Source organism: Sardina pilchardus, chromosome 2 (assembly GCF_963854185.1).
Source record: "Sardina pilchardus chromosome 2, fSarPil1.1, whole genome shotgun sequence".
NCBI lineage: Eukaryota > Metazoa > Chordata > Actinopteri > Clupeiformes > Clupeidae > Sardina > Sardina pilchardus.
The window spans coordinates 24,503,451-24,516,485 of NC_084995.1; the positions used below are offsets into that span (position 1 = coordinate 24,503,451).

General features: G+C 44.7%; 1 protein-coding gene across 2 annotated transcripts; it reads left to right on the forward strand.

The window, feature by feature from the left end:
• The first annotated feature begins 211 nt into the window (after positions 1-211).
• On the forward strand, positions 212-12,956 carry mtmr7b (myotubularin related protein 7b). 2 transcript variants are annotated; one of them, XM_062522924.1, is made up of 14 exons: positions 212-1,629; positions 2,227-2,346; positions 2,509-2,671; positions 2,957-3,114; positions 3,478-3,606; positions 4,585-4,719; positions 6,674-6,806; positions 7,091-7,200; positions 7,351-7,476; positions 7,749-7,798; positions 8,141-8,341; positions 9,059-9,193; positions 10,295-10,464; positions 11,320-11,522. In XM_062522924.1, the coding sequence occupies exons 1-14, from the start codon at positions 1,606-1,608 to the stop codon at positions 11,382-11,384; spliced, it is 1,719 nt and encodes a 572-aa protein (XP_062378908.1). In that variant the 5' UTR covers positions 212-1,605; the 3' UTR covers positions 11,385-11,522. The 2 variants fall into 2 exon arrangements, with proteins under 2 accessions (XP_062378908.1, XP_062378899.1); XM_062522915.1 differs by having other exon boundaries at positions 214-1,629; positions 10,295-10,427; positions 11,320-12,956.
• Positions 12,957-13,035: the final 79 nt, after the last annotated feature.

Below are 13,035 nucleotides of genomic sequence, written 5' to 3' on the forward strand. Positions count from 1 at the left end.
TGAGCCATAACGAAAATGTCTCGGGCGAGTTCTGTAGCCTAATGTTTCTTTGGTGATAGCCCCTTTGCCTAATGAGAGTGAGATTCGTCTCTTGTGTTGCAAGGGAGAGGCCGCAGTGGTTGGGGAATATGATGGTGACAACTTTATATATATATATATATATATATATATATTCTCTCCTACCTGATATCCGCCGTAGGACTACCATCCCACAGCAGACAAATGCAATGATTAACAGCATACAGGCCTAACATTCAGCAACCAAGTTTTTAAAGGGAGGAACATTGAAAATGTGCTGCCATCTACTGTCAGAAGTAGGCCATAGGCAGAGTTCAAAACCAAATAATGATTTTCATTGCATGCCAAGGGTTCTGTCCAATTAGCCATTTTTACACTAAAATAATTACCAAAATGTGTAAAAAAAAGAAAAAAAATGAAAATAAGAAAAAAAGAAAAATAAAAAGAAATGGAAAATGAATTAAAACGAGATAGCCTATATACCAAAATGAGCGCACAATTTAGTGGCCAAGATTTAGCCTATAGTAAAATCACTGCATGATTTATTGAAAGGTTGTTGGCTCAATTTAATAAGCAGAATGAATGCCTATTATGGAGAGAACTACATTATCATGAAGGTCCAATTTTGTCCACATCCCCTACACAACTTAAAATCCGAGTAGCCTATATTCATGGGTTTCATCAGGTCCCTTTCCAAGTGTATTAATCAAGCTCCACGCATTCTGCATTACAATGTAGTGTTTAATATTTTATACATCCGTGGAAAGGGTCCTGATGAAACCCATGAATAGGTGGTGTTTCTACTACTGTGTTCAAGTAAAATGTACAGCCTAGGCCTAGACCACCATTTCGGGTTGCCTTGACGAACAATAACAAAACTGTCACTCTAATTAGGCTATTCATCCGAATCAGCAAATGCAAATACGCAGATGTTTCCGTTATAGTAGTAGGCTATAATTGAAGTGACCACTAAATAAAATAAAGCAGGTGTAAACTATATTCCAAGTAGCCTTGCTTGCGCCACAGTAAAAGAGGTCCATAATGGGTTAGAAAATATAGGCTGATTAACCTATTAATTTTAGCGATGAATGGCCTGCAGTAGGCTAGCCTACATTGCCACCTATTTACAACAAACAACAGGATAATTAAGCAACATATAATAGCCTAGCAGGTTATCTGGTGGTCTATTATGATGTGTTTTTTTTTTCTTATGGGTGCGTGTGGTTTGGAGGGCTAGGCCCACATTGCCGACAGCAGCCCAATTTTCAGATCTATCCCTACACCGGGAGAACAGGATAGTCTGCGCAGGCGCTGCTCGGCAAAATAATAATCTCCACGAATACGATACGTGTTGTTGTCATCTGTGCCTGTACCGGAGGAGGACTGGTGGGTGCTAGGAATCTCCAAACGGACCGCCTCGCGGATAATGATGGCGATGGCGATGGCGTGGGCTACCTGCAGGACAGTCCATCAGTAACATCGTTGTGGACATGTGCATGCTTATATTTTGCTGAAAAGGGATCGGGTGTCTTCTGAGAAGGTTATACGATTTTCCTCGGCGCACCATTTTAGCTGTTGCGTTTGAAGATGGAGCATATCAGGACGCCTAAGGTGAGCAACCCCTATTTCTATTTTTCGGTTTATTCTCTATTATAGCAAAGAGACAAAACTAGTTATTGTTGTTTCGAGTGTAGATTGTATAGCGGCTGCCATCCTTTGTGTTCATGATGCAAGATGTAGCTTAGGCTACGGCTAGGGCTCGTCGCTACTTGGGGGCGAAAGCCTGCATTTGCGCACATTCATGTCATCTGTTCATTGCCGCCTGTGTTGTATGAACCTGCAAGGCTATTTTATACAGACGTCTCAAGCACACGGACCGGTTTGGATACGTGGAAGAGTGCGTGATGGTTATGGTGAAATAGCAGTGGCAACGAGAGGAAGTAGCTGTCAAATGGTGTGGCTATATAGGGCCTATGTGCAACATACGAAACGCCACAATATTAGAACAAGGATGGACTAGGAACACGTCTTTGCCATGGGAAATACACAGCTCTCGGCAGCTGTTGGGACTGTGTGTAAATCATTACTGAAACCTCGTTGTACTTGTGTTGACATTCTGATCAATGTAACAGTTTTATTCATTGACATTCATTCATTGACGGGCTATATGTGCCATGCAATATTACGGTTTTCTGCTGTCTTTTACAGGTCGAAAACGTGAGATTAATCGACAGAGTGACCCCCCGGAAGTCAACTGTGGGGACACTGTATCTGTCATCCACGCACAGCATCTTTGTTGAGAACACAGAGGCTCGCAAGGAGACATGGGTAAGAAACACATGTGATATTATAATGGAGAACTACACTCGGTTTTAACTGTCTGTGATTTGCTTCTGCTTTATTCTCTTATTTTTATTATCTTCCAGATATTTCAAATCAAATGTTATAAATGACTGTTTTCCCCCATTTTTATCCTGTTTATTTCCGCAGGTGTTGCACAGTGTGATCAGCAGTATCGAGCGTCCCCTCACCAACCCCTCTGGCAGTCCCCTGATCATCCGCTGCAAGAACTTCCAGGTCTACCACTTCCTTATCCCCCAGGAGAGGGACTGTGTGGATGTGCAGGCCTCCCTGACACGTCTCTCCAGACCAGGTGTGCTGCTGAAACTCATGTGCAGCCTCCAACCGTGGGCTCATGACTATTTACACTCGTGTAACAATAAGACAAATCTCTTCATCTGGGTTAATGTTTTTTTTTCTTGTCTGTCTGAAATAATAATAATAGTAATAATAATACATAGGTTTTATATAGCGCTTTTCAAGGTACCCAAAGACGCTGAAATGAATAGCTGAAATGAACAGAAGCTGTGCCATGCGTTTTTGGTTAATGCAGTGGCACTAGTATTGAAGACTCTTCTCTGGCTTCTCCTGTTCTTAGAGCGGTATACTGAGCTGTCGTGCTTCTCCTATCATCCCAACGTGAACAAGGATGAGCGCGAGGAGGCCTGGAGCTTCATCGACCTGCGGGCTGAGTACGGGAGAATGGGAATACCCAGCAACCTCTGGTGCCTCACGCCTGCCAACAGCGAGTACAGGGTAAGGACTCACGTCACGGGATGTTCCGCACTGAGATGGTAGTGTGAGAGATATGGTAGTAATAATTTACAAGGCTTACAGGTTGAAAGATTACAGGTCAATGTTAGAGAGAGACAGAGAGAGACAGAGAGAGACAGACAGAGACAGACAGAGACAGACAGAGACAGACAGACAGACAGACAGACAGACAGTGTAGCTGAACATGAGTTTTATCATCATTGAAAATATGACACTTAATTGCACACTGTGTGTTGTTGCAGCCTCAGGGCATAAATCTACATGCATTGACTTGCAACGTTACTGAATACGCGATGTAAGCTATACGATGGTTCATTCAAGCTGTTGTTTTGCTGTATCCACCAGGTGTGTGACACCTACCCCTCTGACTTGTATGTGCCAAAGTCGGCCACTCCGTCCATCATTGTGGGCAGTGCCAAGTTCAGGAGCCGAGGAAGATTCCCTGTGCTGTCCTACTACCACCGGGAGAATGGGGTAAGTTGGCCGTGACACGTCCTGGCTGCTTTGACATGTCTCTCTCAACGTCCTGGCTGCTTTGACATGTCTCTTTCAGCCTCTGTTGGCTAGAAGCAGGAATAGTGATCTGGTGATCATTTATGATATCTCAAAAAGAAGAAAGTAGAGAGAAGGTAGATTTTCAGTATTTTTTTCTTTGTCATATTAAATAACCCCTAATTCTTTCTGCAAAAGATCTACAGAGAACCCTCAAAGATATGGGGACAAGCAAGGAGATATGCAAATAGGACTGTTGAGGGAGATGTAAGGGATGTCATGGTCATGGGGTTCACTTTTCAAAACAGCACATGCTTCTGAATGTAGCCTGTATCTGCCCTCTATCATGAGCAACTCTGTGTACATCTGCTATTAAATGTCATTGTGATAGAGCTGAACAACTAATTTGTAATGGCCTGATCAGTATTCATGCCGAGTCATGTTCCGTAGATGTTTCCTCAGTCATAAGATGTAACGTGACAGTGTTGAAACACAGGCGGAGTTTTCTGTGCTCCAAGTTCTCCATTACCGTAGAGGGGACAAAGAATAGCAGGATGTTCATGCTGTCAGCACTTCACCTTTTGCCCCTATGTTCGTCTGCTTCTGCTCAGTGATCCAGTCACAGAATTTTACGCTATCCCCATGTGTGAGCTCAAAAAATGTTTAGCATCAGGAGCTATGATGCATGTAATCTATGCAGTTACCACCAGCATGCCGCTTGTGACTAGACAGATTTCACGCTCAGACCTCAGGTGATTGACCCGGGTGAAATGTTTGAATGTCTTTGTGTACCATCAGAACTGCATTTCGATTGGAGTTTGGCTGATGACCAATGACAATGTTCAAATATGGGACGGGCAAGGGCTGTGTGAATGGATGTGCCTTAATAAAGCGCAAGGTCAACAGTGAATAGTTTAACTTGCCGTTTTATTAAGGAGTGACTTCCTTTGTCTCTATCAGGCCTCCATTTGTCGCAGTAGTCAGCCGCTGTCCGGCTTCAGTGCTCGCTCCACAGAGGACGAACAGATGATCCAGTCCATCATGAAGTCCAACCCAGCCAGCGAGATGATGTATGTGGTGGACACAAGGCCAAAGGTAACTAATACATGTTCCTGCCAATCTAAGTAATAATAATAATAATAATAATACATTTTATTTGGGGCGCCTTTCATGGCACTCAAGGACACCTTACAACAACAGTCAATATAAAAAACAACAAATAATAACAATAATAATAATAACATACTAGATCATAAAATATAATGTTAAAGGGAGTAGGCCTGTTTAAAAAGGTGGGTTTTTATATGTGACTTAAAAGTGGAGAGTGAGTCAATGTTCCTGATGCTTGGTGGGAGGGAATTCCAGAGACGGGGGGCAGAGTGGCTGAAGGCTCTGGCCCCCATGGTGGTCAGACGGGCAGGAGGCACAGTGAGGCTGATGGATGAGGCAGATCTGAGTGTCCAGGAGGGAGTGTTGATGTGGAGAAGGTCAGATATGTATGGGGGAGAGAGGTTATGAATGGCCTTGAAGGTATGGAGCAGAATCTTAAAGTCCATACGGAATTTGACTGGAAGCCAGTGGAGCTGTTGCAGAACAGGTGTGATGTGATTAATGGATGGGATCCTGGTGATGATGCGGGCGGCAGAGTTCTGAACCAGTTGGAGTTTATGGATGTACTTGTGGGGAAGACCAAAGAGAAGGGAATTGCAATAGTCCAGACGAGATGTGACCATGGTGTGGACTAGGATGGCAGTGGAGTTGGGAGTAAGGGACGGGCGGAGACGGTTGATGTTCCGCAGATGGAAATAGGCTGCCCGAGTGATGTTATTGATGTGGGTTTGGAATGATAAGGTACCATCAAGGACGACACCCAGACTCTTAACCTGTGGGGAGGGGCTAACAGAGGAGTTATCAATGGAATGGATGGTGAAACTTGGAGTGTTAGTGAGAGTGGATTTAGAACCAATGTGTGTGTGTGTGTGTGGGGGGGGGGGGTGTGTGTTTTTGTTTAAATTGTTAATGTACCTGTTTAGACAACATAACATTTTGAATTTCATGTTAGCAACATGTTTCAAGGAATGTTTACCACTGTGTTGCGTCACCTCTTCATTTAACAAGATGCTGTAAATGCTGTAGATGTTCGGTTTCGAATTGAAAATCAAAACATGTTGGAAAGGTTGGATGCTTGGATAGACCATATCCTCTTTATCCCAGATGAGTCCATTATTTCCAAAAAGAATTGCAAATTTTGATTGGTTTAACCACAGGACCTTTTTCAATGTTACCTCAGTCCATTTTAAATTCAGCTCAGGTCCAGATAAGATGGTGGTATTTTCTGTATTATGTCCCAGTACAATTTAGGCTTTTACAATTTTGGCTGCAGTTTTTGAATTGAGTATCAAACAGCACTCATTTTCAATATTTGATATGACACCTGTGTCCTTTTTGCAACTAAATATGAGCTTAACAGATTTGCAAATTATTACATTCTGTTTTTATTCACATTGTACACAACGTCCCAACTTTCTGATTTGGGGTAGTGGATTAGAAACCGTAGTGGTCGTGAACCTGTTTACATTTGTTTTTAAAATGTGTCCTTGGTGATCTGATCACAAGTGGTCAGTTCTAAATACAAGTGTGACCAATCACCAAGACACATTGTGAGCCTGAGTGTAGTGTAAACGCTAATGTGTTCTGATGCATTCCGGTCAAGGAGAGTTCTCTTGAAAACGACGTTTCCAATTAGTAGAATGTAGACACAAGTGGTCAGCAACATCTTCCGGCTTGTCTCGGCATATCACTTGTGATAGGATCACCAAGACACGTACTTAAAAGCAGCTCAAAAAGGCCCCATACTTTTGTGTCTTATACATGTTGACCTGATAGGATCACCAAGACAAGTACTTAAAAGCAGCTCAAAAAGGCCCCATACTTTTGTGTGTCTTATACATGTTGACCTGATAGGATCACCAAGACACGTACTTAAAAGCAGCTCAAAAAGGCCCCATACTTTTGTTTGTCTTATACATGTTGGCCTGTGTGCCTCCAGCTGAATGCAATGGCCAATCGAGCTGCTGGAAAAGGATATGAGAATGAAGACCACTACACCAATATTAAACTGCAGTTTATCGGCATTGAAAACATCCACGTCATGAGGAACAGCCAACAGAAAATCGTCGACAGTAAGTCAAACATGATCACTCTGTAATCAATTAGTGTGTGTGTGTGTGTGTGTGTGTGTGTGTGTGTGTGTGTGTGTGTGTGTGTGTGTGTGTGTGTGAGAGAAATGTGTGTGAGATGTGTGTGTACACTTCCTGTTTCATGTTCATTTGGATTTGTTTTTGTGTGCAGATGTGTGAGAAGATCATAATGAGATAAACACACAAGCACAAACTGTAACCATTTCCTCTTTATTGACTGTAGAGTTGCTATGCTATGTTTAAAGCTCGATTGGCCTGTATTTCAGTGGGAGAGTTCAGATTGCCATCCATGGGAGACTTCCTCTGGGGCCTGGAGAACTCTGGTTGGCTCAAGCACATCAAAGCTGTTCTGGATGCAGGTGTCTTCATAGCAAAGGTGCAGTCAAAAATCTGTTAAACTTATTTGTTTATTTTAGCTAGGGCTAGTTTATGTTTCAAAAAGTGAAACAGGGCTACATCATGACTGCTACAGTATTTGTTTTAATATAATGTGTGTGTGTGTGTGTGTGTGTGTGTGTGTCTCCAGGCTGTAGCAGAAGAAGGGATCAGTGTGTTAGTCCACTGCTCAGATGGCTGGGATCGAACAGCGCAGGCCTGCTCAGTTGCCAGTGTCCTTCTGGACCCTTACTACCGCACCCTGAAAGGATTCATGGTAATAATCCAACTAAAACACACACACACACACACACACACACATACACACATACACACACACACACACACAGATCATAACAGACCTGATACACTTTACAGATCAACGCAAGGATCTACTCATATGATGTTGATGTTGAGTGTTTTGGCAACAGCAGACATAATGTTTTGCAGAAAAGTGCAACTTCCTCTTGTATGACTCAGTTTATTTCTCAGCTGATTTGATGGACTGCAGTCTCACCCTGTTCTCTACTTCTATATTCTATCTAAAAGATTCTAATCGAAAAGGACTGGATATCATTTGGACACAAGTTCTCTCACAGGTACAGTCTTTGAAAATATAGGAGATCATTTTCCTGAATAACATTTCCTACAAATTTGAATGTTATCATTTGCCTGGGTGAACCTAGACGAACCTGTTAGCAAATTTGAATTTAGCAGTGTTTGAAAATACGGTTGAAATGGACGTCTATGGGCTCCTTTCCAAACTGACCGGCAAAGCAAATTCAAATTTGCTATCAGGTTCATCTGGAATCACCCAGGCTATGTTACCATGTATGTATTGTAGCTGAGTATATATCACAGTATTAAGGGTATTGGAAAAAACAAATGAAATACATTTTCAAATAAAACCCCGAAACGAAAAACATGTTTTTTTTCTCCAGGTATGCTCACCTGGAGGGTGACCCCAAGGAGGTGTCTCCAGTGATCGACCAGTTCCTGGAGTGTGTGTGGCACCTGATGGAGCAGTTCCCGTGCGCCTTCGAGTTCAACGAGCGCTTCCTGCTCCAGCTGCACATGCACGTGCACTCCTGCCAGTACGGCAACTTCCTGGGCAACTGCCAAAAGGAGAGAAGGGACCTGAGGTGAGCTGTGGAGCCCAGACCCCGCTGGTGTTACCTGGCCCTCTAGTGTTATACCTGGCCCTCTGGTGTTACCTGGCCCGCTGGTGTTACCTGGTGTTACCTGGCCCTCTAGTGTTATACCTGCCCCGCTGGTGTTACCTGGCCCGCTGGTGCTACCTGGACTGGCCCGCTGGTGCTACCTGGTGTTACCTGGCCCTCTAGTGTTACCTGGCCCGCTGGTGCTACCTGGCCCTATAGTGTTATACCTGGCCCGCTGGTGTTACCTGGTGTTACCTGGCCTGCTGGTGCTACCTGGCCTGGCCTGCTGGTGCTACCTGGCCTGTATTTGGGCTTGTGTTAGAGGTCTTGAGTAGGCTGACTAACTAAGCCTCAGAGGGACTCTAGTGCTATTATTGAGTGTTGCACGTGAGTTTATGAGCCGCATTGTGTATAAGCCGCAGGACAGTGTTTTATGGCAGTTAAAAGAAACAAAACCATATTAATACCATATTTAGTATCCCCATGTATTCACCTCAAAGCTGAAGAAATTGTGTAAAATCAATGTATAAGCTGCGGCAAATAGTTGGGAAATTACGGTAGTGATTTGAAATAGATAAAAGAAAATGGCAATGTCTTTTCGGAGCGCAGTTGTATTCCCCCAGTGTGGGGGAACTGACTGGTTCCCCCAGTGTGGCAGACGACTGGTTGATAGCTGGCTGGCCTCTGTGTGTTCCCCAGGCTGCGTGAGCGAACCCACTCAGTGTGGCCCGTGCTGTGGGAGCAGCGGGCGGAGTTCCAGAACCCGCTGTACCGAGACGAGCCCAGCCAGGCTCAGGGGGTCCTGCGGCCCGTCACCACCCCCTACTGCTTCAAGTGAGTGTGCTGCCTCTGGACTACACAATCCCCCCTAACACAACCAACCCAACATGCAGTCACCTTTACTCTGGACTACACAATCCCCCCTAACCCAACCAACCCAACATGCAGTCACCTTTACTCTGGACTACACAATCGCCCCTGACCCAACCAACCCAACATGCAGTCCCCTTTACTCTGGACCAAAAGATCTTTCCAAAATCTTGTCAAAGTCTTCTGGTATACAATTGCCCCCTAACCCAACCAACCCAACATGCAGTCACCTTTACTCTGGACTACACAATCCCCCCTAACCCAACCAACCCAACATGCAGTCACCTTTACTGTGGACTACACAATTGCCCCTAACCCAACCAACCCAACGTGCAGTCACCTTTACTCTGGACTACACAATTGCCCCTAACCCAACCAACCCAACATGCAGTCACCTTTACTCTGGACTACACAATCCCCCCTAACCCAACCAACCCAACATGCTTTTCACAGTCACCTTTACTCTGGACTACGCAATCCCCCTTAACCCAACCAACACAACATGCTTTTCACATTACTATGGTCCCCTCTGAAACAGTGAACAGTGAGTTAAAAGGTCAGGATTAGGCAAGAGGTGATGTGCCGATGATGTGCCACCCATACGTCAGAAGACTTTGACAAGATTTGGGAAGATTCTTGAAAGATTTGGAGCCTTTTAACTAATGCCCCTCATTCAAGCTTCACACAAAAGACTACAATCTTTCAAGGATCTTTCTAAAATCTTGTCAAAGTCTTCTGGTGTATGGATGGCTTTAGCGGTCACTGGGAGGAGAAACCAGGTGATTTGATTTATCTAACGCATGAGCCCATGTGGCTGTTAGGGCGTAAACATTTAAGGAACACAAAGGACTGCACGGAAGACATCTAAATGCTTCAATCTACTAAACAAGATCTTCATTGTGTTGCTTTTGCGAGCACTATTGATGGACTAGACAGGTCTGTAAATTCTGTGATTTGTTTATTGAACTAAATGCACACACGTCACTGTTCTGTACTGTTTGTGTGTGTTTGTATTGTTCTCTCTGTGTGTGTGTGTGTGTGTGTGTGCCCTGGCTGTGCCGGTAGGTTCTGGAAGAGCATGTACAACCGGGCAGAGCGGGCGGCGGCGCTGGTGGCGCGTCAGTCTGCGGCCGAGTGTCTGTCTGCGGTGCGCGAGGAGACGCAGCAGCTGGAGGAGGAGCTGACCACCCACCAGGAGGTACCGCGAGGGACGGCCCGCTCGCCCACCCAACAAGGCATACACCAGCGCTGCACATACACACACACACACACACACATACACACAGGCCATACACCAGCTCTACACACACACACACACACACACAGCCCATACACCTGCTACACACACACACACACACAGGCCATACACCAGCTACACACACAGGCCAAACACACCAGCTCTACTCACACACACACACACACACACACACACACACACACACACACACACACACACACACACACAGGCCATACACCAGCTACACACACACACACGGCATACACCAGCTCTGCCCCTGCATGTACGCATGCTGTACACACACACAGGGTGTATACCAGCTCTGCACAAGACACTCAAGACAAAGGCACAAAGGCCATACACTAAATTCACATGGACCATGGACGGACACACGCACACACACACACACACACACTCAAAGACACACACCAGATCTGCACACAAATACAACACAATAGACTGTATAAATAAGCTCCATACACACACCCACCACCCACCCACACATACTGTATAAACATACATACCCATGCCTATAGATCATTTTGTGTTAGACTGTAGACATTCCTATACAGTAAACGTATCAGAATTTATAAACCACCTGCGCATGTTATCTACAGCATGTGGTCATGTAATTGCATGGACATAGACATGTCAGAATTTCCAGTGGTGTTTTTTAACCTGTGCATTTCTTTTAAGCACTGCCATAATCCACACGGCATGTGTTATGCTGCTTTAGAAATGGTTTACTAACTCTTTACAAATAGTTTATCAGTTGGTCACACATCACTTACTACTGCATAGACAGTCACAGTACAGCCCCTCTGAGGTGACCTGTGGCCCTGTGTCCCAACAGAGAATAGCCATGCTGACGGGAAAGAGGGCGGAGGCTGTAGTGAGGACGACGAGCAGAGCCAGTGACTGGACCCCCCGGCGTGCCCCTCCGGCCTCAGACGCGGCGGGAGAGGGCGTGGCCCAAAGCCCTCAGGACTACTTCCCCTGCGTGGACTCGGGCCCGGAGAGGGAGCGCAAGACGCCGCCCGTATCCCTGACCCTCGTCTCGGCCCTGGGTGCGGGCGAACCTGACGACCTCTCGGCCTGCAGCGACCTTGAGTCCGGTGTAGCCGACCTCAGCAGCCGCTCCTCCAGCGGCGGAGACGACAAGGACCCTGATTTGTACGAGGCCGCCTACGCCACTGCCTGAGTACAAATCCAGGCTCTCCAGAAAGGGATGAGGGGGAAATGTAGTGGGAGGTGGGATGGGAAGGGACAGGAGGAGGTGACCGTTTATCTGAACCCTGTAACCCCCTGAGCCGAGTTTTAGAAACTCTGTTTTTTTTAATATGATTTGTGGACTGGAGGTTGTGGGCGGGAATACACACTGTACGTGTTTCAGAGCACAAGCACTGCGGCACAGAGCTGCTCTGGGCCCACATGAGACAAGTGAACAAAATGTGGACAAAGATTTATTTCTCGAGTTAAAATGTCTTAAGTTTGTTTACAGTTAAGGGAAACAACTATTTATTATATGTGCAATACATTGTGTTAAGCTATGTTTTTATCATTTGAACATTTTTACTGGAATTGTGTTGGGTTTTTTTGTGCTGCTTTAAGCAGTGAACTTTGTTTTCAGACCATTGACACTGGTTGTGGTTTTCCATACGCAGCATAGACCTTTTTCTATTTTATTTCTCAGGTTCACAAAGTCACTGTTATTCAGAATCTGTTGTCTCGGTAATTAGCTAGAGAAGTTAATCGTAAGAATGTACTAACATTCTAATTATAGCCTCGACAAATAGGACACATGTAGTCTGTTAGAACCTTCTGTTTTCAATGAATACGCTCAAGTCAGTGAAACTAGTCCAACTTAGGCTGTAATTAATTGAGACCATTTTGCTGCCAAAATACATGATACTCATAAATATGTAACAGCACAGTACCTCAAACATCGTTCCTCCAAAACTAAATTGGAGCTTCTTAAGAGGTTTTAGTGTAGCCGATAAAAGAAATCTTGCTGAGAAGGGAAATTATGCTAGTCAGTTTGCATCTTGGACCCAGTGTTAGAGTTTAGCCTTAACTCTTCCACCCTTGCCAACTGCTAGTCATAGTCATTTTGCTATTCTTTTGCAAAATTATTCTAGAAATACATTTATTCCTAAGGATAGATTGGGACATCCACGTCTGGAACAACCACCGTTACAGGTTGGAGCAAACTAAATAAGAGAAACTTTCAGTTTGCCGACATTGTGAAAGGTGGTGTACTTCTCATTTCTCTGTTTGTGAATGTGTGTGTATCTACTGTGTTTTAACTGTACTCGAGTGCTTTTCGCATTTGTGACAAACTTTAAAGCTCCTTTTTCCAAATCTGAAGAGCACCACATTTCTCTCTCTCTAAAAAGGGATCTCATTCCACACTATCCTCATCATACCTGGCTATATTTGATGTCTGGTACACCCTGTTATTCGTGCCCTTAGTAATTAAAATACCTGATCCACAACAAACAGTTGTTGATGACTTGCTTTCTTATGAGGTTAATCTAAAGGGGGCACTGGAATGTTTGTTTCTGTTGCA